Raw genomic sequence first — 24,341 nt, forward strand, 5'->3', positions numbered from 1 at the left:
ATGATTACATTACGGGGACGGAATTGAGAGCATACCTTCTATGAGTCGGTTATCGGGTTCCATGCCTTGGCAATTGAAGCTTTCAAGGATCCAGGGATCAGGGACTAGAACGGTCACAGGGCTTTACCTGAAGATATGCCCAAATTGTGTAATTCAAAGGATTCAAGTTCGGGCTGGCGTGGGTTCAACTCCCAACCGAGACCGGACTCTCCCCTGTACGAGAGGACTGACCAACCACGTACAACAGGGAAACAAGTCTCGTAAGCCCTTAACGGGCAGGCATGACCAAGAGGTCGTTACGCCAAGAAGAAGAAGAAGAAGTTCGGGTTGGTGGCCAAATGTAATTGCTCAAATTTTCATGCTTTTCTTCAGCAATGCTTGAATCCTCTTTGAGGTACGTCTTTTTTGAGGTTTCGCAGCAGTTTACAATATACACTGAAAAATAGGAGACTGAATAGCATTTTTTTCAGTATCGCACATGTTTCTTTTTATCTTTGGGTAAGAGAACTACCAGATTGATTGCTCTAATCTTGTTTGAATATTAACGTATTTTAATCCATATACAGCCATATAAGGTTCCAATAAAAAAAAAACAAAAAAAAGGAAAATGCATAATTGTTTCAAATCACATTTATCATCGGAATGAATAGTTTTAGGACAACATTGATGCTGCCTTTGCCAACGGGATTGCTCGTAAAACCTTTGCGGTATCGACTGCACATGATTAATTTACCACATGCATCCAAACCCACGCCCTCCCAATGTCCCCAAAGAGTGTGAAAAAGCAGGACCCCCTGTCGGTCAAATGTATCCATTTGCAGTTAATTACATACGCGACCGAGGGACAAACCGCGCACATCTGTGGCATGGGGAAAACTGTCACTTATATGCACCCGGCCGATGAATGCCACCTGAAAGAATGGGGTTTTACGGTGGTGCTTTGCCAACATCATCATCATCATCATCACCATCGCCATCGTCATCAGCAACATCAACTTCAACGGCCGTTTGTTGTTGTGGCCCAAACAATATTTCATAATTGCTTGCATACACTGTGTGTTGTGGGGGGCCCTTTTGCGAAGCGCTCAAGGTTTATCGCCTCGGACTGTGTGGCATGCCCGGCTCGTGCTGCCGTTCCCTTCCAACCTCCATCTTCCGGTGGCTAATGTGGCGCGGACAATTGCACTTGGGCGAACAGCGCGGCGTAGTATGCGCATTTGCGTTTCCAGATGATACAACCTTCCGGGCTGCACCGGGACAACTGTGTAAGCTGTGCCAGCCGCAGAATGTTGGTGTTTGTTAGCTCCCTGGAACTGTCACGAGAACGCCAACCGGAGGCCAGAAGGCCAACCGGAGAGCAGACGAGAAGCAGAATAAACAGAACGATCAACAAACGGTGGTTTCCCTGCCCCGGTCAGATTTGCCCGGGTGCACATTTCCTTTCTGGCTGCCCACGGCTGCAATTACACGGCCCATGAAGTTCCGCTTTTGTGTACCGCCGATCTGTGCTGAAAATCGGTTGTAAATATGATTAATAAGCCACGGAACTAACCGCGAGCCCACGTTGCGCAACGAGCCTACAAGTGGATGGGGACAAAAGAGGGGGGCCAGTAGGGTTCCAACTGGGAGGAAAGAAGGGAAACGACCCTCGGAAGCGTCGATAAGCGTGTCCCCTTGCCCCGTGCACCAGCAACTGTCTCCCATGTCGTGTCGGATGTCGACGATGATGGTTGACGTTTTACTTTCCATCTGGGAGAGGAACATGATCAAACGGCGGGAGGGTTGGCGAATACGAGTTGGTCGGTTGAACCACCCGCACAAGTGAACCACGGTTACCTGACTTGTAAAGAGGCCTGAACAAAATACTGTTTTAAAACTTTTAAATTTATTTGGTGATTATTTCTCGTTTATAACATCCTTTCTTTGAGGAACCCAAAAATGTTTCCGGTTCTTATGCTAACTGAACAGAATTACATTTTCTTTCTTATTTATACAACTATATTTATGTGGATATATTATGTGAAAAGGGTAAACATAAAGTTTAAAGATTGATCGAATCCTTTATTCAACGATTAGAATCTTGGATTAAAAATAAATCAATTGAAATTTGATGGTTGTAAATAATCATTAGAGGAGTTACATTGAACTTTAGTTGATCTGATGGTGTATCATTTAGATGATATTTTTTATGTTTGAGTTTGAATTGCATGTGAACCACATTTGAGTATGAATTGTGTTGTAATTGTATTGTTTCTAATTGTATTTTAATAAAATGATCAGCTTTCAAAGTTCTATTAAAATAATATCAAACCCTCCCGCTCAAAAAAGCTTTACTAACCTTTTTCTAAGCTGAAAAACTTTGTAAGCTTTAAAAACGATGTTTTCAACGCTTCCCAATCATATTTAACGACTGTGCGTATGATCGGACAACGTGGCATCGGTCGAAGGCTCATAGCTAGTCACCAGAGTTGCCCCAATGACGGTGAAAACGTAACTCGCGTCGGACGTACGTGTTTCGTTTGAATGTTCTTTCGTGCGTTCGGTACGCCGGAGATACGCAGGAGAGGCCCCACGTTCCCGGTGGCGTTCCTGGCGGGCGCACGGTTGTGGACACAAGTGTGTTTTGTCGCCAATGTGAGTTGTGTTTCCCTCGAGCCCTCAAATACAGGCTAACAGACAGACGCACACAGGGACGTATTCATCCATCCAGTCCGCGAACACTTGAACGGTTCCCATTTGGTTCGAGCACGGTTCGAGCTGTTCCAGTTTCAATGCTTCTTATCAGCGGCATGTGAAACACGATACATCGTTCAGCATTTAATGGGACATTGCTCGTAAAAAAAGTAACGAACACGGTAAAAAAAAAAACTAAATGGTGCCCTGTGCAACCTGCGCACCTGGTACAAACTATCACGCAAACAAACACTTCACCCCCGTTTGGATGGGATTGGAAGAATCGAGCATTGGGTACGCCGATAATGAGCATTGGAGTTAATGCTGGCAAAATGTGTTATTATTTAAAAAAGCTTTTGTAATTCGAACAGAATCGAATTCATATCAAATTTGTTTTTAACTTAATCTTAATTTGAAATTATTATACCGCCGAGAGAAGTCGTTTGAATCATTTTCTAGATGTACGTGTTACTTTTTGGTTTTGCCTTCTACACACATAACTCTTGTTTCTCTATCGCATCATTGTTTCTGCCTTTTCGAATTTCGAAAGTGAACCATGGACTTTTTTTTAACTTGCAACAAGAGTGCAGCAACGGTTGCTGACATGTTTGTGACAATCATACCGGCGCCTCGACGATATGTTTATCAGCGCAGCATTGGCATGGGCATACTTTTATCGCACCAGACTTACCGTACAAGCGAGGTGCCCCGGTACACCTTTTTCCCGAGTGGCACCAGAACATGACATCGTCGAAGTCGCGGCATGGCGGCGGGAGCCATTGTTCCGAAAGATTGGTGAGCAGCAAAGAACAGAACAACGAAATGAAAAAATGTCATTTTTTAAATCAACGGAAAAAGAATGCCTACAATGCTGCACGTCAAGAAAACCCGTAAGGTGGCGGGTCGTTTGTCCTAAACCGAAACCACCCCCCCGCGGGTCCCAGCGAGTAACGCAAAACACCCACAATGGATGGGAAATGTGCAGGCCACGGTCGGGCAAGCCGCAAACTCACCACCGGATTGCTTCGGTTTTATCACAAACCAAACCTCCCTCCCCCCCCCCTCCATTACACCTGGCCCTTGAACCCCCTCGGCCATTTCGGGCGATGCGGGAGAAGGGGCCCTTTGGAGGCGGGTTTGGGGTTTTCGAGCGTACGCACCCGGTGCCGGCCATATTGGAAAATGCTGGACGCGGCCCGAAGCCCATTACGCGTCGAATCCGCGATTAGCATGTGTGCACCATTCCCACGTCCCTGGGGGTGGCGGGAAGTCAATGGGCCTTTATGAGTGCGGGGCGGGAGGGGGGAGCCGATGGCGCACGGTGCCATATCGTGACAATGGAAGCCCGGTTCCGCGGTACACCCAACCCCCGCCCGCCAGGTGTGTTTCCTCGTCCCGAGTATGGGGCCGTTCAGAACAGAACCCAAACGAGCTTGCGACCGCATTTTCCATTTTCAATCTCACCGGGGATCGTGAGGGGTAAAAGGGAGGGGGGTGTGGGTTCTAATCGTTTTTTTTTGTGCCCCATGCCCACCCTCTATCGCCCACTAGTGTGTGGTTTGCCACACATGAGTGAAAGAAGAACAACAACAATAATAATGGAGAAAAGAACTCGAGAAACCCGAAGCACAACTGCACCTTAATTAAGACAAATTGTGTTCGGAAGCGATGAAAAACAGCAACAGAGGTGGGAAAACCCTGGGGAGAAAAATAAAAAAAAACAACGAGATAGACAATACTTTGAAATTGAAAAATATAAACTAAGAAAAATCGCCACACCGGAACCTCCACACCAGCACCCCGACGAACAAAGTTGCGCGACGGCGAGTTTAGGAGCAACAATTTCCATACAAAACGCCCGGGCGATGAAAGTGCTACCCCAGTGCTCCTCTCCGCGAGTCTATACTTGCAAGCGGTAGCACAACATCGCGAACAAAACACCGCGACGAAGCGATGCATCAGGAGGAATTTCCTCAGCCCACCCCTGTTCGACCCATACTTGCAGATAGAACTGCAACACGGAAAGGTTCGGACCAAGGCGCATTAAACAGGGTAGGTTTGGTAAATGTCGTTGAACTTTTCAAACCATAAAAACCCTGAAGTTGAATCGGAAAATTGATTCATATCAAAACTTAACCATGACTACGATGAAGGCACTTAAAAAATGAGTTATATTAAATACCAATGAAATCAGTTTTCTTAACTGCCAGTATTTTCTATGTATTGCTGCGTTGAACGCGGTATAGGACTTTCTCTCGCGCTTCTCAGGCGAAATCAAACTTCGCAGGAAGTTCTTGAACTTCTTGCTTCAGCGTATATACTCGATCAATAGGTTGAAAATTAGCACTGCACTTGTTTTATCTTGAGCAGTTGCGAGAGTAAGAACGATCGCTCGCACAGCCACCAATCGATAACGTAACGCTATGATGTTCGTTTTATACAGCTGGAAAAAAATATTGTTTATTGATTACTGCGAATGCGAAAAACCAAAACAATCGCTATACATCTCTCATACCATGATTCATCATGATTCATAATGTAAAGAAACAAAATATTATGTCAAAAACATGGGTCTTCTATCGAGCTATTTTTTTCAGTCGTAGAAGTGTAGTGGAGAAATAAAAAACACTTTTTTAAGTGACTGAAAGCGAAATAAGCGAACCAGATCCAAATATTGCGCAAAATAGAATCAATGTGTTCAGTTTGATATCAATCATCACTTCAAACACTGCTCATAATTACCAAGCAATGAAGAAAAAATGAAATATTATTTTGACAATTAATTATGAATTTGAACCAAATGTCAACAAGCCAAAGTAAACCAACCTGCAGCTCTATGAGCCTTGGGCAGTTTTGCCTGCTGTCAGCAGAGTTGTTTTGGTTTTGCCACCGCTTGCAGAGTGAAATTGCAGTTCACCAAAAATGTGAAGAAAATAGTAATATAACGGCAGTTTTCGTTAATATTCGGTAAGTAAACGTTATTGTGATAAATGATAATCAGAAAGAATCCAAAACTGTGCTAATTTTTATGCATTTTCTCTTCCAAAGTTCAACGCAAGCAGCAGCGGCACCAGAAGCCCAAACGCGGTGTCTTCACGCGGTGGAATGCAAGTTCCGTGCGGAGATGGCTGATTTTTGCAGTAAAGGCGGCTCCTGGCGAATAAGTGGTTTGTAACGTGGTGTATAAATATATTTGAATAAAAAATGTTCTTTTAATATAAAATTACGACTCAGGAATTTTCCTTTGTACATGATGACAATATATTGAAAACATCGCCTCCATTAAAACACCGCGCATTGTATAAAAAACATCGCGTCACGCCGTTTTTGTCACGCGACCTACATATTTCGCGGGTTCCATCAGTACTCTGATGATACCATGAAAAACGCTCTTTTGATAGTGCAACATGCGTATTTTTGTTACTCGGGACGTTTCTATAATGGCCGTGTTTCACTCACATTCTCTCTCTCTGTCTCTCTTTCTTCCTTGCACCGCCGCCCCGGTGTCCATTGCAGATTGCGACACTTCGCAAGCAGGTCGCGGAATATCAGCAACAGTTACACCAGTCCCACCCAACGCCCTCCTCCGCCTCATCGTCGACGGCGCAACAGCCATCCTCGTCGTCGTCGAAGCATTCCGGCGACCAAGCTCTTCTTCCGGCGGCCTCATCCTCCGGCCATCCGGCAAAACCATCAACGGTAAGTACCGATGGGGCCTTTGGCTTTCCTTCGTCGCGCCTGTGCCGGCGTGTTCCGGGTCGGTTATGATGTTCCACCAGCGGGGTTTTATTTCACCTTCCTATCAGCGTGTGAAACGATCGCTACCTGCGCACGCACCGGCATGCCGCGTGGAAAGTCGGAAAGCTTATCGGAAGGCAAACAAGGAAACGAAAAGCCTTTTTTAAACGCAACCGTATGCTTTGGGGCTCCGTGGCCCGAGTTCGCTTGCGACGCGGGGTACGTCTGGAAGATCGAGTCCGTTTTGGTCGTCAAACGGATCAATCCGGGTTTGGTGGATGCATGTTGGAAGTTTTCGATTTTTTATCTCTATTTAGAGATGACGACACTTTTGCGCTTTTGTTGTGTTGATCTGATATGGTTCAGCGTTTTTGAATTTATGAAACACTCGCATGAAATGATTGGCGTCACTGTGTTTCTTTTTTTTTCATCTTTTAGTTCAGGTTTGGAACTCTTTCTGTTGTGTAAATATTTTACCAACTTTAAATAGAAAAGTTTTGTTTCAATATGCTCTAATCGATATGTTTAGAATTGTTTCTTACGTTACCGTTCATTGCATCGCCACCATTTTATCGCGATCGACCCGAAACGGTATCGATTTCGAAAATATCGATCGATCGCAATACCGTTCGTCGATGGCGTCGTGTGTGAGTACGGCATCCGCCCGTATCATATCGCGTACCGTGCGTTCGTTTCTTATCGCTTCGAGTGCAAATATTTGTGTGGAAATAAATAGGCGAGTGGAAAACGAGATGCATACGAGTTTGAAGTAGGGAACTCGGATACAATCACCCTAGCCACCACGAACGATTTGGTTTGGTTGGTTGGTGGTGGTGGTAGCGATAAGGATTCCCGCCTCGAGTGGAGCAGTGATCGTTGTTGTGCCGTGCAACAGTTTGTGGACCCTTTCCGGAACGAACGGCTATGCTGTATGCTTTCTTCCGTTTTTCTCGGGAGCGTTCGAAAGAAAACGATGGGTTTGGCAGTTGAAAACGAAACCCGGTCGTGGTTTACCGTCCTGGTGGCCAACGGTTATAAACGGGAATATTTCGAGCCCAAGCTAACACTTTGTCCCCTCTGCTTTCCCTCGGTTCGCCCGTATCTTTTTAGTGTAAACAGTTTTCGAGCATGGCTAATGCGTACATACACGTTCGTGGTAGGCACTTCCCTCCGTTCAAACCTGTATTACCTTCGCCACATAACCACTTTTGGGTGATTTTTTTTTTCCACGCACGACATGCCAAACATCGGATACAAGTTCAGTGGAACAGATAACGCTGATAGTGCTGATAACGCGGTAGAACACTTTTTCCTCCGGCAACCCATATGGTTGGAAAAGAATGATGCTTTCATGGGAGACCGTTTTTATGATGATATGGAGCGTTTTATTAGAACAGTCGCGTCCTTTCAAATGTTAAACCAGTTCAACTAGTTATTGTGGATGCATAAGTAAAGATGCTTTCTCCTTTGCCGAAATGATCATCTTTGATCATGTCTGGTAAAATGTTTGGTAGAGTTTTAATTCACGCTAGCTGCAAATCAGTTCTTGATCGCCATTTGTAGACATTCATTAATGCGATCGTAGCATAACTGTTTCCAGTGGACATTGGAAGCGTATTTCCTTCTTTTCGTTTTCCTTTATGGAATGTTTCAAAAACAAAATTTAACTTTTTTAATAGTTTTAAACTTAAATCCACTTTTTCTGCGCGAATAATGCGTAGAAGATGATTTTTTGTAAAAGTTTTCTTCCCTTGTCAGTTAGCTAACTCACACATTTTCGTGTACTCCTCAAAATCGTTCGCATCCTCGATCGATAATGTTCGATTCGCACCTTCTCCCGTTCGTTATCATCACTAAGGCAGAGGACATAATTGCGCATGCGTATAACATCCTCCCGCCTCAAACGCGGGTTATTTTGTTTTATCACTCGAGATATCCTGCGCAACCAATCGATGATCGCCGATAAAACAAATCCTTCTCCCTGGTTCGATTCGTTTCCCCGTATCGGAGGGTGGTTGGATGAGGCGCTATAAAATGGATCCGCTGCCATTTCCGGCGCTCCAGAGTGTGTCGAGTGTGTCCAAGTGCCAGAAGTGAGAGTTCCTCAGTGCGCCAACGAATGACTCCCGTTTGTGTGGTGATCGTCAGGGAGCAGTTGTTCCCGATCGTACTGGCGTCGCGTCCAGCTGTGTCATCGTAGCGTTTTCTGAAACCGCGTACATACAGTACCTAACACGCACGAGTACGCAACACGCCCGAACAACAGGCCGCCACGCAACGGTGGGTAGTCTACGCCATCCTTTTTGACAGGCAACAGGTTGACAGTACCCCTTTTTTTCCTATCCAAACGCAACACTCCCCCATCCGCCCGGGCTCGTTACAGCACATGTAACACATCTTCCACGCACATGAGTTTTTGTCCTCCCGGTAATTTGTCAGATTGAATGAAAGTGGTTGTTTTGACAACCCGATGATGTGACGGTGCGTTGTGGTGTTCCGTTCCCTTCGAGACATGGTTGAACCGGGGGAAAAGAGAGTGTGTGTGTGTGGGGGGGTTTTTTTTTTTGGCTAAGACTACACCTCACTAGTCCGTTTTTCCGCCTGTGCCATTGCCCTCGAAATAACGACCCGAAATAACGCCGTGGCCTCGTGGATATAACCACACTGGAGCCGATATTGTTAGAGGTGTGTCACCGTGTAGCTGCCTTTTTGCTCCGTACATTTTATCTTTTTCCCACTTCTTCTTGAAATCCCCACAACCACAAAGTCACCCTCACGCCGAAGCCCAAGATCGTCCCGTTTGAGGTCATCCCTTCGGCGTCCTAGGGCTTTTGGAGCTGAGGCTCCGTCAGAGCGTTTACGTTTCTTCCACACTCCAACGGCATGCGCGCTCATCGGTGTACTTTGCGGGTCGCTTACGCCATGGCGTCCAAAGGATGACGCCACGCCACGATTTTGCTCTTCCGACTGCGCCGGCAAGTTTTCTCCCGGAGTGCCCAACTGTGTCCGCACGCATAAAGGGGGCGTCACAATGTAAATGGTGTGTGCGTGTGTCTGTGTGTTTGCCTTGTTAGACTATCGCTTCCCAAATGCAGCCAACATTATTTTAGTGCTTCGGAAATGTCTAAGCTTGAACGAAATTTCTAGCGCGTGCTCGGAATATGTATCAATTCCAGTTGCCATGTGTTCGTGTAGCAATTTGTGAGGAATAATTTAAACCTCCCCACTCTTTGCTTGACTGTCTCGCATAACGTTTATGTTCACACTTTTCGTTGGTTGATTTTTATTTTTAAAAGATGAAATTATCATAAAATACCTTTGCAGTTCACGCATTTATAAATATTCGCAAATTAATGCTTCCAAAGTACTCTATGTGTTACCCCCATTATTAAGTAATTGAATTCATGTGGAATCTAAGGTTGTTCAAAATGTTGCCGACTAAAAATGGTTAGGGGCCTCTTCGTTTCCCCATTTTCATGTTTTATGACAATTTTTTTACATTACTTACCAGCAACTTAGAAGACAAAAATTATTGAACTGAACATAAGTTGCATACATCTTGTTAGTCTTCTATACACCAAAACGTGCCTTTTTCAATGGCATAAACATTATTATTCTTGCAATCAGCCGAGCGTTTTCGCTTCTATTCGCTGGTAAAGTTTTTTTTTCCCAGCTCTTGTAAATGGCGATTTGCATGAAGCTGAAAAATAAAAACAAGAAAACAGCTACCGAAAGTCGGTACAAGTCTGTAGGCCATTGTGAGGCGGGCCGTGAAATATGTTACACGCTTGCTTGGGCCGCTAATTTCAGGATGCATTTGTGGGTTGGGGCTAAAGGCTACGAGCAGATTGCCATCGGTACGAACGAGTGATGATGGCTTCACTCTTCTATTTTCCCGGTCCCCCCGCCATCCCCCCTGGCAGAGGTGGTAGCGGGTGGAATTAGGGTTAGCTTAAAAAATGAACGATGAACACAAAACGGTGGGCTCTACCGGAATCGCACGGTGGACAGTTTTTGATTGTCGATTATAATGATTAGTGGTGTGAAAATGGACCACACTTCCCCGGACGCGCAATTGCCATAAAGCTTGCTGGAGTGAAAAATTGAGACCTGACCGGGAGGGATTATTAAAAATACGTTAGCCATCGCCACCTCATCTGACGCCCGGTGCAATGATCGGATTGATTCATTTGACACTGGCACCGTAATGAAGTTATCAGGTGTTGTCAAGCGGAACTTTGCCGACAGAAACACTCCGTACAGTGCAGTTTGATAACATTTCGTTGTTTTTCATACCCCTTTTTCGTTTAGTGTTGATGCAATGATGTTCACTGTCACTCGCTTGGGTTTTTTACTGATTGTCGGGAAGCTTCTGGATGGGTTTAGTTTTTACCACTCCGTGACTTCTAGGAAACGTGCATCGGATATAATGAAGTTTACTGATAGCTTTCGGAATATTTTTAATGGCTTGGTGGCAAAAATGGATGACTTTTACTGTACGGTGGGAATATGGACTCCAAGCTTCTCTCGTGATTCTCGGAAAGACACGATCCTCACAGACGCTAGCGGAGACCAGCCGGGACATGTTCATCCCAAAACCATAAAAATTGGCGATAAATTCGACGTTCTCGAACGCGTCTCTACGCGCTTGAGATGTCTCAAAAGGGCCGCCAAAAGGTAAGGGCTGCGTTTTCTGGAGAAAAATATACACTTAAAGAGTGGAGCTTTTATCGAAAATGTGAAATGCCCTCCTAAACTAAAGGGTGTTTTTAATCATATTTTTATTAACACATAATTGTATGAAAATACGCAGAAGAGCGTCAAAGCGTTTGGTATGTTATAAAAAAGCGTCAACATGGGAGGTAATTGGAGCCATTTTTTTGTTGTAGAAAAGCTAAGGAGCGGGATAAGTTTTATACTTTTTTTTCGAAGACCACACATATTCCCGATGGTTGAAGTTCTCGGAAAAATGTCCTCCTATTTTAATTTGCCACTAAATGTTTCTCTCCCTTCGGAAAATGGCTTCGAAAAAGATTATTGAGGTGCTGCTTCAAAAGTACCGACACACCTTAGTGGATGATTGAGCAATTATTAATATTTATTTTTCCATACTTTTTGGAACCTTCTGCGTATTGTTTTCCCACATTTTTGAGGACCCCCCATATTCGCGCGAAAACGCGCGATTGAACCTCAGGAGCAGTTTTTAATGTTTTCTTCAAGCTGTTTTGGAAGATCCTTCATGCTTTTTGGGACGATTCGGTTTTTAGCATTCGAGACTGGGACGTTTTTTTACCTTTTTCCAAGAACGACACATATCCACGAGAAAAGGGTGGCGGATGTTCTTGGAAAAATACCCTTTTCGTTTGAAAATTGTCAAATGACTTCCTTCTGTTTTTCAAGTCTTTTTAAGAAGTTGCTCTTGGAAAATAGCTTCAAATGTACCAACACACGGTGGCGGGTTTTGGAGCATTTATTTATTCATACTCTTCTATTTTTGCACGTTTTTCTGTGTTTCATTTTTTTGAGGACCACACATGGGTATGGGAAATGTCCGTGGATATTCCTGGAAGAAATGTCTTCCATTTTGCAGTGATCGGTATGTTGCTAATAGGCGGAAATGCATCAGACTGGCGCACTTCAGAAGATTAAAAATGGCGAAGTCGGTGGCTTTTCAAGTAATTATTAGGTTTATTTAATATTTTCGTTTTTCGAAGAACTGAAATTTCTACGAAGACTATACATATGTATGACAAAACTCGTTTAAAATCCCCTTCAGTGTTGGGAAAGTTAAACAAACTAACATCTTTCAACAAATCTTTTTACATAAATAAGTGACGATCTCTCTCAGTATAAATACGTGAAATATTGTTTGCTAAGCGTGGAACACAACTTGTCAAGTAACTAGTACCATTCTATTTTATTTTTCCACGCTCACATGCAGCGCCATTGCAATCGTCGCGAAACGTTAAACTATTCCGTCCACTTATAGACGTTGTGTCGGACCGATCCCGTTCCGAATCGAAGTGAAATTTCATGCGTGTTGCACAATTCCATTAATGGGCTCCGGCTTTCCTGCGGGTTCACCTTATGATGCAACATTTCCGGTACGCTCCGTACCGTCCCGGTGTGTAGTCGTTTGCTGCAACAGGCGGCATCTTCACGGTACATTACCGACCGATAAGGACCGCACGGTGTGGGCGGCGACTTGGCATTTTTGTTTAACTTCCCTCGTTTCAAGCTGGCCACAAAACGTTCCGGTCGACACTGTGGAGCCGGTGAAAACAATGAAAATGAACCAATTTCAGCGTTGTTCCAGCGTTTCGAATGTTGGCCCACCTGCGAACCGTGGACAGCCGATCCGATGCTGCTCCCCTACCGTTGGGCTGCGACGCTGGAGACAAACAGAACCGTCAAGAAAGATTACGCCAAAGCGAAACGATCGTCCGTCGTTCGGGACAACCTTTTTCCGGTGGCTTGTTCCATGGTGGCTCGAAGGTCCGAACAGTGCTCCTCCGAAATGTTTCCAATCGTCGTACGGTACCTGGAGGTGCCTTCACGGTCGCAGTCGCTTCACTACAACCTGCATCTGTAGTTCCAGACGGTCATGTATCTTTCCCGTTTTTTTTCCCTCCCCTGCTTCACAAAGATCCTGTTTGTTTTAGGAATTGACCGGTAAGTGGTGCACCTTGACGCGGGTCCCTTGCGACCTGGAACTTACTCCACCGCCACCGGATGGGCTGGCTTGGTCCGCGTCCGTCCGTCCTGTTTGGAGAAGCCTGTGCGCTACTTAACCCTCGACCGGGGGACCGGTAGCGCCCCATGGACATACCAAATCGAACGAAGCACGAGACAAGTGAAGGAAGACCGCGCTGTGACCGTATCTTAAATGAAGTGTGGAATTTGGTTGTAAAATATTGAAAATTTGTTTAGCGCCAAAAGCACCCGACCACCGGACGACCGGTTTTGGGGGGGGGGGGGGAGGAACTCTGTGGAACTCAGCGGGAACCGGAGACAGTCAGTGTGTTTTTTTTTTGGGGTCGCGTAGACGCAAGTGCGTACGCATAGCGTCGGACGTCCCAATTCCACGCCATCGAAGATAGGCCGTGGACGGATGATTTTTAAGCTTGGCCACAGGTGAAACGAGGGCACTCCCGGAGTACGTTCCGAGCAGCGTTCGGGTTTTTAGTCATTTCCGTTCCGATCGTCGGTACGCCGGGTTGTTTGCTTTTCTACTCACTCAAATGGAGATGGCGGTGCCGAATGATCCTTCCACGGGTTTGTACCCTGGGGGTGGAGGAAATTGTGGTGTGTGGGTGGGGTGGTTTTGGTAGCGCAACCAAGCAGGTGGTAGTGTGTCTTCGTGTACCATCGTGCGTGGTACTCCCCAGCCCAAAAGTCGCTCGGAATACTTTACTACCCGCATGAATCATTCCTCCGTTCGCTTCTCGGCCACGGAGAATTCCTTCCGTTCGGGCCAGAACGGAAAATTAGCATAGTGATATTAATTTCCTACATATACTCGCACCGTTCGAGGGGGCCACATTCGCTGCGACTTCTATCTCTTGCCAAGCCCCCCTAGCAAGAGCGGTCGGCGTTGGACCCGCAGCCAGTTGCCTGGAAAGTAGTTTTCCTCTTTGGAAGATATGTGTACGAGTTGTTTCTAAATCGCTTTACCGTTAGGTGTTTGGTGCCATATTTTGAAACTTGCTGATTGTTTGATTTTCCCATCAATGGGGAAAAGGTCCCTAGAAAAAGGTGTTTTATTAATTATTGAATCTATTATTGCAAACAATCAACAAATCAACTAACCAAATGGACTTCGATCAGCAAAGCGAAGAACCCCGTAAACGCCATTTTGTGGACCGAATTCAAGGATAGTTCTTTTCAAGGATGCAAAACTCTACCGCACGCGGATCCATGCTGACCCGTCGTGCACTGCCGTTAATACTGATTGCGATCCATTTATCACCGGCGAACGCAAATGACGCCTTCGTGCATTCGTCCGGTTCGGTGCTGAAACACGCGAGCTTCCGCTGGCGTGTAACCTTCGCATGATTCTCTTCGCCCAGTCTGTCCCGTGCTGCTCTTGGCATATTGGCTCGGGCGCTAAATAGCATACTAGCATTGTGCACCACTGCAACAGGTGCAAATCTATTTGTTATCTCACGGTAGCAGCCCGCCCTCCCTTCGAAGCTACCCTCCTGGCGGCCATCGTCGGCGAAGGAACTCGGGAGTTGCAGAGCTAAATGGTGCTCTTTGAAGCTTGAGTTGTGTTCCGCGACGATCCATTCACGATCGGCTGGGGGGTTTATGGGCGAAACAGTCTATTAAATGTGGAAGCTTTACGACAGAAGACCGCAGTAACGTGCTGGTGTGAAGGTTGGCCGGGGGTTGTTTCAGTCAAACTTTGTATTAAAAAGTAACCCAAGCGATATCGTCATGAAGGTAAATCTTTTCGTTTTCTACTGATTTTGACTCTTTAAGTAGTAACTAAATAAGTACTGCTAGAACGATCCACTACTCAATGCCTTATGATCCACTGCCTATAACCTTACTTTTGTCGGAATAAATGATAAATTACTTTATGCTACCAGCATGAAACACGCGACGGAATCCAAACAAATGCCGAGTTTACTTTCAAGGCATCCCCCGACAACAAGCACCTGATGATCATTCCGACATTGCAGCGACTCCGCACAGCCACCATCGGGTGAAAACGATTGATTAATCCAATTGCTACCTCTTACCTTACCTGGACACTGGGTTTTAGAATAAGACAGCATCTCCAGCATGCCCTCAAACCGCATGTCCGACCGTGGAAGGGCTCGATGTCGCAACCAATCCATAACCAAACTGTTGGTGCACCGTTGAGCATTGGAAGGTGGTCAGCCTCGCGAGGTGATTAGTTTTCCATTTAGCTAATACACCATTTATCTTTCAAACTGTCACGGAGCGAACCGTTTCGTTTGCTCTTCTCTGCGCGAACTTGGCAAGGGCGGGGGGAATTCATCCAATGTCCGTGTCCGCGACACCTGAAGCGAAGACATAAACCAATTGGTTAGGAGTGCACTCAAGCAAGATGTGCATGTGGAAGACTTGAGCTTGCAGTCCGAACCTGTGAAATTGAATGCATTAGCTTTATAAACCATCAAATTAAACGAAATGAAATGGCTCGCAGCGCTTTTTTCTCCGGTAGTTCCACTTCATTTATGTGTAGTCTCGGCTTTGACTCACACCCGTGAACCATTTGTTCAAATAACGATTGTTCCAGTTTTGCCTAGTTATACAGAGAGCAGCTGTTAGTGGTGTACCGGGTCGCACATTCTCGTTTACTAGCACTAAGGTGCATCAGTTCGCATTGAGGTTGGTTGAACGTGTGTGTTTAGCTTCGATAACTTTCCGATGGACGCAGGTTGGGTATGATATTGTTTTGTAAATTTTGAACTCTTTTTCATCTACATTTCCTTTTTTTACGCATTTTTTTCGGATGTTTTATTCTTTACACCTATTACATATGAGTTATTATTTTATTCTACATATTTTATTCATCTTTGTTGGTACGGTTCAGAGATGAATCTGTTTGATATCAATTTAAGGATCTTAACATAAGCGGGAACTTTGAGATATGCAACCCAAACAGGATGTCTTGATTGCATTTGAGGCTGTCCCTTGGTGGATGAAATATATTTTATTTGAACAAGTTGGCCTAGCAAAGCTTGTTCAGCAGTAAGGGACGGAACAAAAAAAAAAAAAAGAAACGAAATATGTCCGCTCACTCGGACGTCACGTTCGCTTTCTCCAACTGCTCCGGTACCCGGTAGGCAAACTTGCTCATTTTCTTCCCATTTTCAAAAGCCGCCACGACGAATTGGACGACAGCGCATCGGACGATCGCACGGGGACTTACGTCAAAGGCGCGGGGTGAAGATGGTGTAAATAAATAGAACGACCGCGGTGAGATATGCGGGAGACTTCTCGGCCGGGAAAGGTGAACCTAATGTTGCCCGAGGGGTGGGCAACCATTGTGGATCGGTATGTGGTTATCGCTTTCGTCGTTCGTGTAGCTTTGTGTAGAAGATATCGTTGTACGAAAGATACGGTGTGAAGGCAACAGAAAACAATTACATGTTAAGTGATCGTGGAAGCGGAAGGAGCGATCTTCGAGGTTTCTAGTTTCTTGCAATTTAGATTGTTTAGGGAAATTTAGAAAACATTCATCGAAAAACATAAGTCCCGCCTAAAACGGGCGAAAGTTAGAAGGAGAACTAAACCTCCCAACTCGATTCCTTTCCATGCCCAACGTTCAGCAAATGCATTTTTTGTCTACCTCCATAAAAACCGAACCCAACCGAAGCCATTTCGGCGATGCGTGTGGCTTGGCATCCCGCTTCCCTCCACACCGATGGAGGTGCGCGCCTCGTCGCCTTTTGATCCTGACGCGCCGTTTCCTGCCGGCTCTGTTTGCACACCATCTTCCTCCTCGTGCGTTACTGCGGAGCAGCGTCTGTTCTCAAGACCGACGGTCTCTTTCTTCGCCGTCGCAGGATGCATTCGCGGTCGGGGCGTTCCGCGCCTCACACGAAGGTGGACCCGTGGTGTCCCGTCTCGCTCGGTTGCGCGATCGCGAGCGCCTGGCGCGACTCCCGAAAGGGCTCCCCATGCGGTCGATATATAAAAACCCGACCCAAGCCGCAACGGTCACACGAGTCTTCGCCCGAACGTCCGAGGTGTCATATCGCGGCCCTTTCAGAATAAGTCGTTTGTCTTTTCGCGTGCAAAGGTGCATTGACAAATGTTCCCAAACCCCTCGGGGGGATTTAGGTTCCCGGGTGTACGAGACTACTACCAAGCGCAGTAGCCGTTAGTGAGTGAGTGGACACGCACGTTTGGTGAGTGTTTGAGCGTAAGTGCGCAAGTCTCTTAAGTCCGAAAAACAAGGAAACCTCAAACCCGCTTACCTATACACGGTGCTTTTCGGTGTTTGTGCCTGGTGCCAGTAATGACGTGTGTGACCGCGCGCATCCCTGCCCGTCTTGTTGTTCTGCCTCCGCGCATCGAGAGGGAAATAATTTACAACCAAAAAACCAGACATAAAACGCCTGCTTCGGTTTGAGTTCTTTTTTTTTTTATCAGTGAACACAATTGTCCGCGACTCTTCCAGAGTGAACGTTCCAGAGATGCTCCATCAACGCATATCGCGGACGCAAACCGGGCTTTTGGGGTTGGGGGGTACAGGGGTGGCAACCTATTAGGAGAGTGTGTTCTGAACAAACCACACACCACCACCGGCCGGAGCTACGTGTTGTCGTCGTTGTGTATGACGACGACCCCCACAGGCGTCGGTGTTGTTCCCCCGCGGAACGGCGCGCGTTGCGTTGGAAGAAACAAATCGAGCTAAGTAGGCACTTCGCAGCGGACGGCAACGCAGCGCGCTTGCTAGTAGCTTCGCGAGTGCGCTCGCGAACGGTGGCAACCGAGCGGGTTGTTGGTCTCAGTAGCCCGAGCCCGGGACGTGTCGTTTGAAGCTGCACAGCTTTTACCGTAGTCAGTGTGTTCCTTCCGTTGTTTTCCAACCCGAACAGATTACTTCCCGGTGGTGTCGCTTTCGTTGGACCTAACTCCTGGTGATGCGCTTGTGTGATTAGGTTCGAAAACCATACCGTGGGTGTACAGAAAACAATCAAGAAACACTTCATCGTTGGTTGCGCACCTCCCCCCCGGTCCCAGAGTTTGTCCAGGCGCGGGGTAGGTCGAGCAAAGTTGCCAGCTCATCACCCGGTTTCCGGTGGACGATTTGTGTGTATTGTCGGGATGGTGGCGATGCCAGAGGAGATGCGGCGGGGTGAGGGGGGGAAAATAAAACACCCCAAAAAGCGGAACAAACACCGTAAAGATAAGCTTTGCTGGTCTGGTGTAAAACCGAACCAGCGGACAAATCGCCGCAGTCTTCGTCTGGTTGTCGGGAGAAGCATCGTTACCCGCGTGTACACAGTGTGTTCGAAGTTCTGGAGTTCTGGAGTTCTCCGGAAAGGATCAACGAGCACCTCGTGGAGGCAAGCGGAGGCCTTTGTGGACGCTGGAGAATTATCGAAAGTCAAACCGGGCACGTGAGCGCTGGAAGCGACCTGGAAGAGACCGGTAGGACACGCGTTCGATGATGATACACATTCAAAATGGCGTCGCCGGCCTGACGCACATCTTGGGTTTCCCCTCGGCCTGATTGCGACAGACAACGGAGTAAGTAAACATTCATATCGGCCCCCAACATCCCCGAAGGGGGACCGTTAGCGGGGCCCTGTGTTAGGGCTTACGCCATGTTTTCGCCAATGCCGTTCGAACGCCACGTACGTTCCGCGTGAGCATCCAACTCCCGGCCACGTGGCGGCGAACGTGGGTAATGTTGCAAAATGAGCTACAAACGCAAGTGAAGTCCTTCTGAACTAGTTCCAAATAAGTTTCGAATAAATCCAACCTAGTTCTTCAATCGTTAGACGAGGAAGTAGCAGTTTGTGACAGATTCTGGCAGCAATACCGGGAGTCGGTGGTACTAGAATAATCGATCGCACGATGGCGGCGGTGTAGGGGTGTTTGTCTCGTATCGCCAATATATATCGCCATCGTTTCAGCTGTCGTCAGCGTGTGACGTAACGAAACGTGCCATCTTTCGCGTACGTGTTTGCGATCTCCACCCGCAAGGAAGGACTCGCCATTGCTCACGAATGGCGCGCCTCACATAAAGGGGGTGTCCATGTGTGTGTTTGTTTATGATCTTGAGTTTGCCAACCACCAGGGCAACGGGCTGTATGGTTTCAATTGTTTTTGTTCCGCGTGTTGTTTGTTTCTTCCGTCCTCTCCTGCAAGTCATTAACATTTACTTGACGCGGAGTTGGTGATTTAGGTACGAAACTAACGTTACAGCGAACCGAGTTCGATATCGAGCTAAGGTAAAATCGGCCTGACATTAGACACGTTTCAGTGTGACAACTGTGTAAAATTGTTCACCCTCTTCAAAAGGTAGTAAGCTTAACGCTCGTAAAGTATGCAGGCAATTGCATGCTCTCTTAGAGTTGAGTTGTTACAACTTTCGAGCTATCTTCCGATTCCCAGGAAGGGAACCTTATCTTATCTCAACTTGGATCACGCAATTTTCCAACGGCTTGCGCGGTGGCGATGAAATCATACTCTAAATAACGATTGTGCATTTTCGTTTAACAGAAAACACACCTTTTTTTAGAAACTCTCAATTTAAAGCAAAAGGGTCATTTGGAAAAAACAAGTTTTTTTTCAATGCTTTTTAAAGTCATAGTCTTAAAACTATCATGTTTTCGTGTTTCCAAAACCCAACGGTATTTTTTAGTAATATAGCTATATTTTTTCAATACTCAGAAAATAATTAAACATGATAGTTTAGTGAATTGTTATGGATTAAACCACTCATAAGTCAACTGATCATGTGTATGACTTAAATACATTACGAAGAGCTTGACTATTGAAGTTGTTCTAAATCTTCCTCTCCCAAAGCTCTGGCGCCTCTGGGGTCCTCCCCACAACACCGCCCGATGGCGGCTGCCTATTTGCCCTTCCGAGATGCGCTTTCGTTTGGCACCTACTTCCCTATGCTAACCTCGTTAGGCGAGGCGGCGCACGAGAAAACCCCGATGCATACGCGAGAGTCAATTTACACTTTAACACGACCACGAACCACCAACTATGGTTCGGTTGGCTGCCCGTCCTCACACCAGCCAGCTCCGCAGGCTGCGGGGGTCTATCGCTGACCCGGCGATAGGTGCGAGTTGCGGCAATCCATCTCGAAGGGATGGATGGACTCGCCATCGACGTCCGACCATAGCTCTCGTTTTCTCGAGCGACACGGGGTTTGTTCTTCCGAGGCAAACGGAATCATTCCCAAATGGTACTCGATCTTGTGCGTGGTCAAACCACCGAGAACCGGTCGCCAACCGGTCCGCCCCTAATCGCGATGGATGTTATGAATTATTTAGAAAGACGCTCCGAACATCGGACTCGGTAGCACCTTTTCGCCCCGTTCGATCGCTCTCCGGGCCCGTGGTGTAAATCGTATGTATGTTTATGAAAATTTATATAACCCGTACGAACTCGTGATGCATTCTAATTAACATGTTCCCACTAAACAAAACACACAACCGCGCGCCTCACCTGCCTGGTTGCCGCGGCCGGTGGCGTTTTTCGACCGTCATCTTCTGCCCTGAGGGATTCGAGGTTTTTTTTGTTCGAGGCACGCACAAACACACACACTAGTGCGCACACTGAGGGATCGGTTCTGTCGAAGGTGATCCCACTCTCCAAGCCAACCGACCAGACGTGCATAGTTCGTCTTCAGAGTCGCCCCCTTCTCCCCCTTGGACGCAACCCGCATTCGGTTTCGGGTTTAGCATACATTTGCACTTTTCCCTTACGCCTCTGCGCTCCCGACCGGCGGGGCGTTCCGGGACGGGAAGTATCGTCTCTCTTCCGATTTGGACTCCCAAATGCAAACGCATCCGCGCCAGCCGGTGCCGGTCCCGGGTCCCGTCGGGGAGGGAAGGCAAGGTGGAAGTCTATCGGCGCGAAATGTGGGTTAAGTAGCGCGAGCATATTCAGAGGCGGCAGCGCTGGAACAGTCCGGGTTTGCGTGTGTGTGTGTGTGCGGGCCGAGGCGGCCGAGCAGCTGCTGAGGGAAATCCGATTCCGCGGGAGGCGCGCAAATCGATGGCGATGGCAAATTTGGAATGGTAATTTTTCCGCTCCTATGTGCATGTGCGCTATGCTAGATCGTGTCCCGATGTCGGTCCGGATGCGGCTTGGGGAGTTTTCTTTTCGTTTCTGAAGCAATCTTGTGGGGAACTGCATGACGATTCTAAATTCGAAAATGCAACTATTGACTGACATGTATTATACATTAAATAAAAGTGATTAGTTAGTGTGTTAGTTGCTTAGAAAATGTAAAACTAACAAGAAGTACATAAACAGTGGACTGCAGCATAATTTGATGGATCGATTCGAAGTAACGGTTAATTGAAGTCACACCAATTTTGCAATGACGAACGATGTTCGTGTCTGCCGCGATCTTCTCCAACTCAGTGTGCCAATGTTTTGTCCTCAATAAAACGGTGTAATTGAATGATGTGTCACCTGTGTACACATAAACCCCGAGCTCATCGTTTATCATTGTACTGATGAGTATGAATAAATCGTGCGTTCGCCGACGTCTGCGAATAGAACAGCTTGCATGTCGCGTGATGCCGCGATTACATAAAATTAAATTACATCTTAACGAACAACCGAACAGTACGGTACAAACATCGATGATGATGATGATGATTATGATGGAAAGCGTCGTGTGTTGTTTGTCACCACACGCACGCGTCGATAGCATCTGGTCAGCTTTTCCTTTCGTGGATGTCTACCTAACTAACCTCCCCGGGTGTGCACGGTGGGGAGGGAGAAGACGCCACTGACCGTCCAGCTACCTCAACACTACCACCACCTGAGACACGACCACTTAGGCATTATTGGCGAATTAAGTTGACTCCATTTTACGCGATACGACTCTTCTCGGGAGGATTAGGAAAATTGCCACCGGATCGAAGGGGTGAGTTGTGCGGGGTGGCGTGCAATGCCACGCTAAACGTAAACATCATGAAACCAGCGTTTCCTTGCGGAACCCTTTCCATCCCCCCCCCCCCCCCCCCCCCGCCCACTGTCATCTCTCCCCCTTTTAACCCTGGGGACACGAAAAGTGCAACGTTTAAATAATAGCCCGCGCTGCGCTTCTCTCCAATATGGCCGCAGACGTTGCGCGTCTGTGTGTGCTGCCCCCCCACCCCTTTTTGTGTGCTGCACTTTGCTCCGATGTGGGGCTTTTAATGGCCATGGCACACGGCATCGGTCGAGGGTCGCGCTAGAGTACACCCGCCAGCATATATCGTCGTCATCGGTGTACCCGTCCGTCCGTCATCAACGATCGTCGTCGTACTTTAAGTTGTTCTTTTTTTTTTTGTTTTACATTCCCATGCGTCTAACGATGCGTTCTTGCCCGGCGAAACCTGTGAATCGTCCAGTGATGACCTCCGCAATGGAAGCGGCAATCGACGGTTCGCGATCGTCATCGCGCGTGTAATCGTACGATTTGCTGACGTGAGCATTCGACCACCACAGCAACGTCCGGCTGGGGCAGAACTTGCTGGCCAGCGCACAGCTTTTTTCGTTCGGGCCGGTGAATGAATGATACCTTTATTCGGGAACTTTTCGGGGTTGTAGTGGAATGTGTGCTTTAAAACCCATTTCGATCGCGAAGCTTGGCTCTTCGAAACCGCAACCACAACCACGGTATGCGTTCGCGGTTTTGTTTGTCCCATTTATTCACGATGGCACGTGTTTGCCGCAAACGATGGCCGCCCTGACCCTAGACGGGCCTGCAAGCCAAACAGATGGCCGTTGCATAACGATTGACATTTTCGTGCGGCTCGTCGATCAACAGATCGCAATCGTTGCGAATATGTTATTTGTGCAAGGATCTGCCCGGTAGAATCGTACCGGAGTTTCCGAGCGAAATTGTATATTTAATATACGGTAAAGGTTTACCATACATCATCTTGTGGAAGCAACAGTGTTTGATGAACGTGTGATTGATGTCTTATGTACACAAAAAAAAAAAAGTTAATCGGAATTCAAATACTCTTTGAGGTTTCTCCGTACAAGCGTGAATGTATCGATATTTCTAATAGTGGAATTTTTTTCTATCAAACTACATAAAATAATCATCACCTTGAAGGTTGATACTTTAAAAGAAAAAATAATCCACAACGATTAAAAAACATATTCTGCAGCTATTCCTGTGTCCGGTTTCGTTCCGTTGCAAACAGCAACAAAAGACTTCAACGTCCGCGATGAGACGAACGTTTGAATGTCGGACGAAGCGCATGAGCACGAAACGCATGTGTGTGGTAAACCATGATTTATTTTGTTTGTTTATTTGGTGGTTTCAACTTCATTCTCGCATTCATCCTTCAATGCCTTTGTGGTGTTTTTCCTCCAAGGAGTGTCGACTTGAGATGAAATGATTTCAAATTTAAAACGAGGTTTAATTGGTTAGTCTTTTGTTTTGTTTTCCAACAGCTACTTCGAATGTATTATACGGTTAAATATGTTGTACGTTTTCAGATAATTTACTACTCTTAAGACAAACACAAATCAACTGTTCAAAAACCTCCTCAACAGACAGGGTTTGTCCTTCATTCCGACACCTGCTCGTACTAGTGCGATGAAAAACACCACGCTAGTTACTCCACTAGCCTCTATCTCGAGTGCACTTGAGATCTCGAAACGTTCGAAGGTCGCTGTTTTACCGTTCTTGCCGATGCAACCGATGCAGGGGAATCCTGCTGGAGGCAAACCGACTCCACCGTATTGCCCTTCAAAGGTGTTCTAATCGTTGCACGGCTATTTGTGGCCCCACCAATCACGGCGCGCCGTCCATTACTCACGACACCGGTCGTTTGGGGACGAGCGCCATACGTAAACGCTGCCAGAGTTAGAGCTACGACTCACCGTTACCCATACGCCAACGTTACACCGAAGGCAGGCCAGAGTAGGAAGCCACCGGTCCGGTTCGTGGCCGATTCGAGATTCTGTAATTGAAAACGAAACAACAGAACGAAAAACAAAACCAAACCGTACACGACGTCACGTTCCGTGCCCGACGCCATCTTGCGTCTCGTTGACTCATGGACGATGACGCGCACGTGCTGGTGTTCGGAAGCTACGAGTGAGATGACTTCTTGCTTGAACAACAAAAGTACTCCGACCCTTCGACAGATACTGATCGAACGCTGGTGGACTAAGGGATTAAGGGAGGAAAAAATAATCACAAACCGAAAGGGAAAGGAAGCAATTCATTACGCCCTACAAGT

General features: G+C 46.8%; 1 protein-coding gene across 1 annotated transcript in view; it reads left to right on the forward strand.

Moving 5' to 3' along the window:
- Positions 1-24,341, forward strand: part of LOC131286145 (putative leucine-rich repeat-containing protein DDB_G0290503) — a 35,163-nt gene that overhangs the window by 493 nt on the left and 10,329 nt on the right. Inside the window, exons 2-3 of the mRNA XM_058315035.1 lie at positions 6,190-6,376; positions 16,996-17,003. Of these exons, the coding sequence (XP_058171018.1) occupies positions 6,190-6,376; positions 16,996-17,003 (195 nt within the window). The remainder of the gene's footprint in view (positions 1-6,189; positions 6,377-16,995; positions 17,004-24,341) is intronic.

This window comes from Anopheles ziemanni, chromosome 3 (genome assembly GCF_943734765.1).
Source record: "Anopheles ziemanni chromosome 3, idAnoZiCoDA_A2_x.2, whole genome shotgun sequence".
Taxonomy (NCBI): Eukaryota; Metazoa; Arthropoda; class Insecta; order Diptera; family Culicidae; genus Anopheles; species Anopheles ziemanni.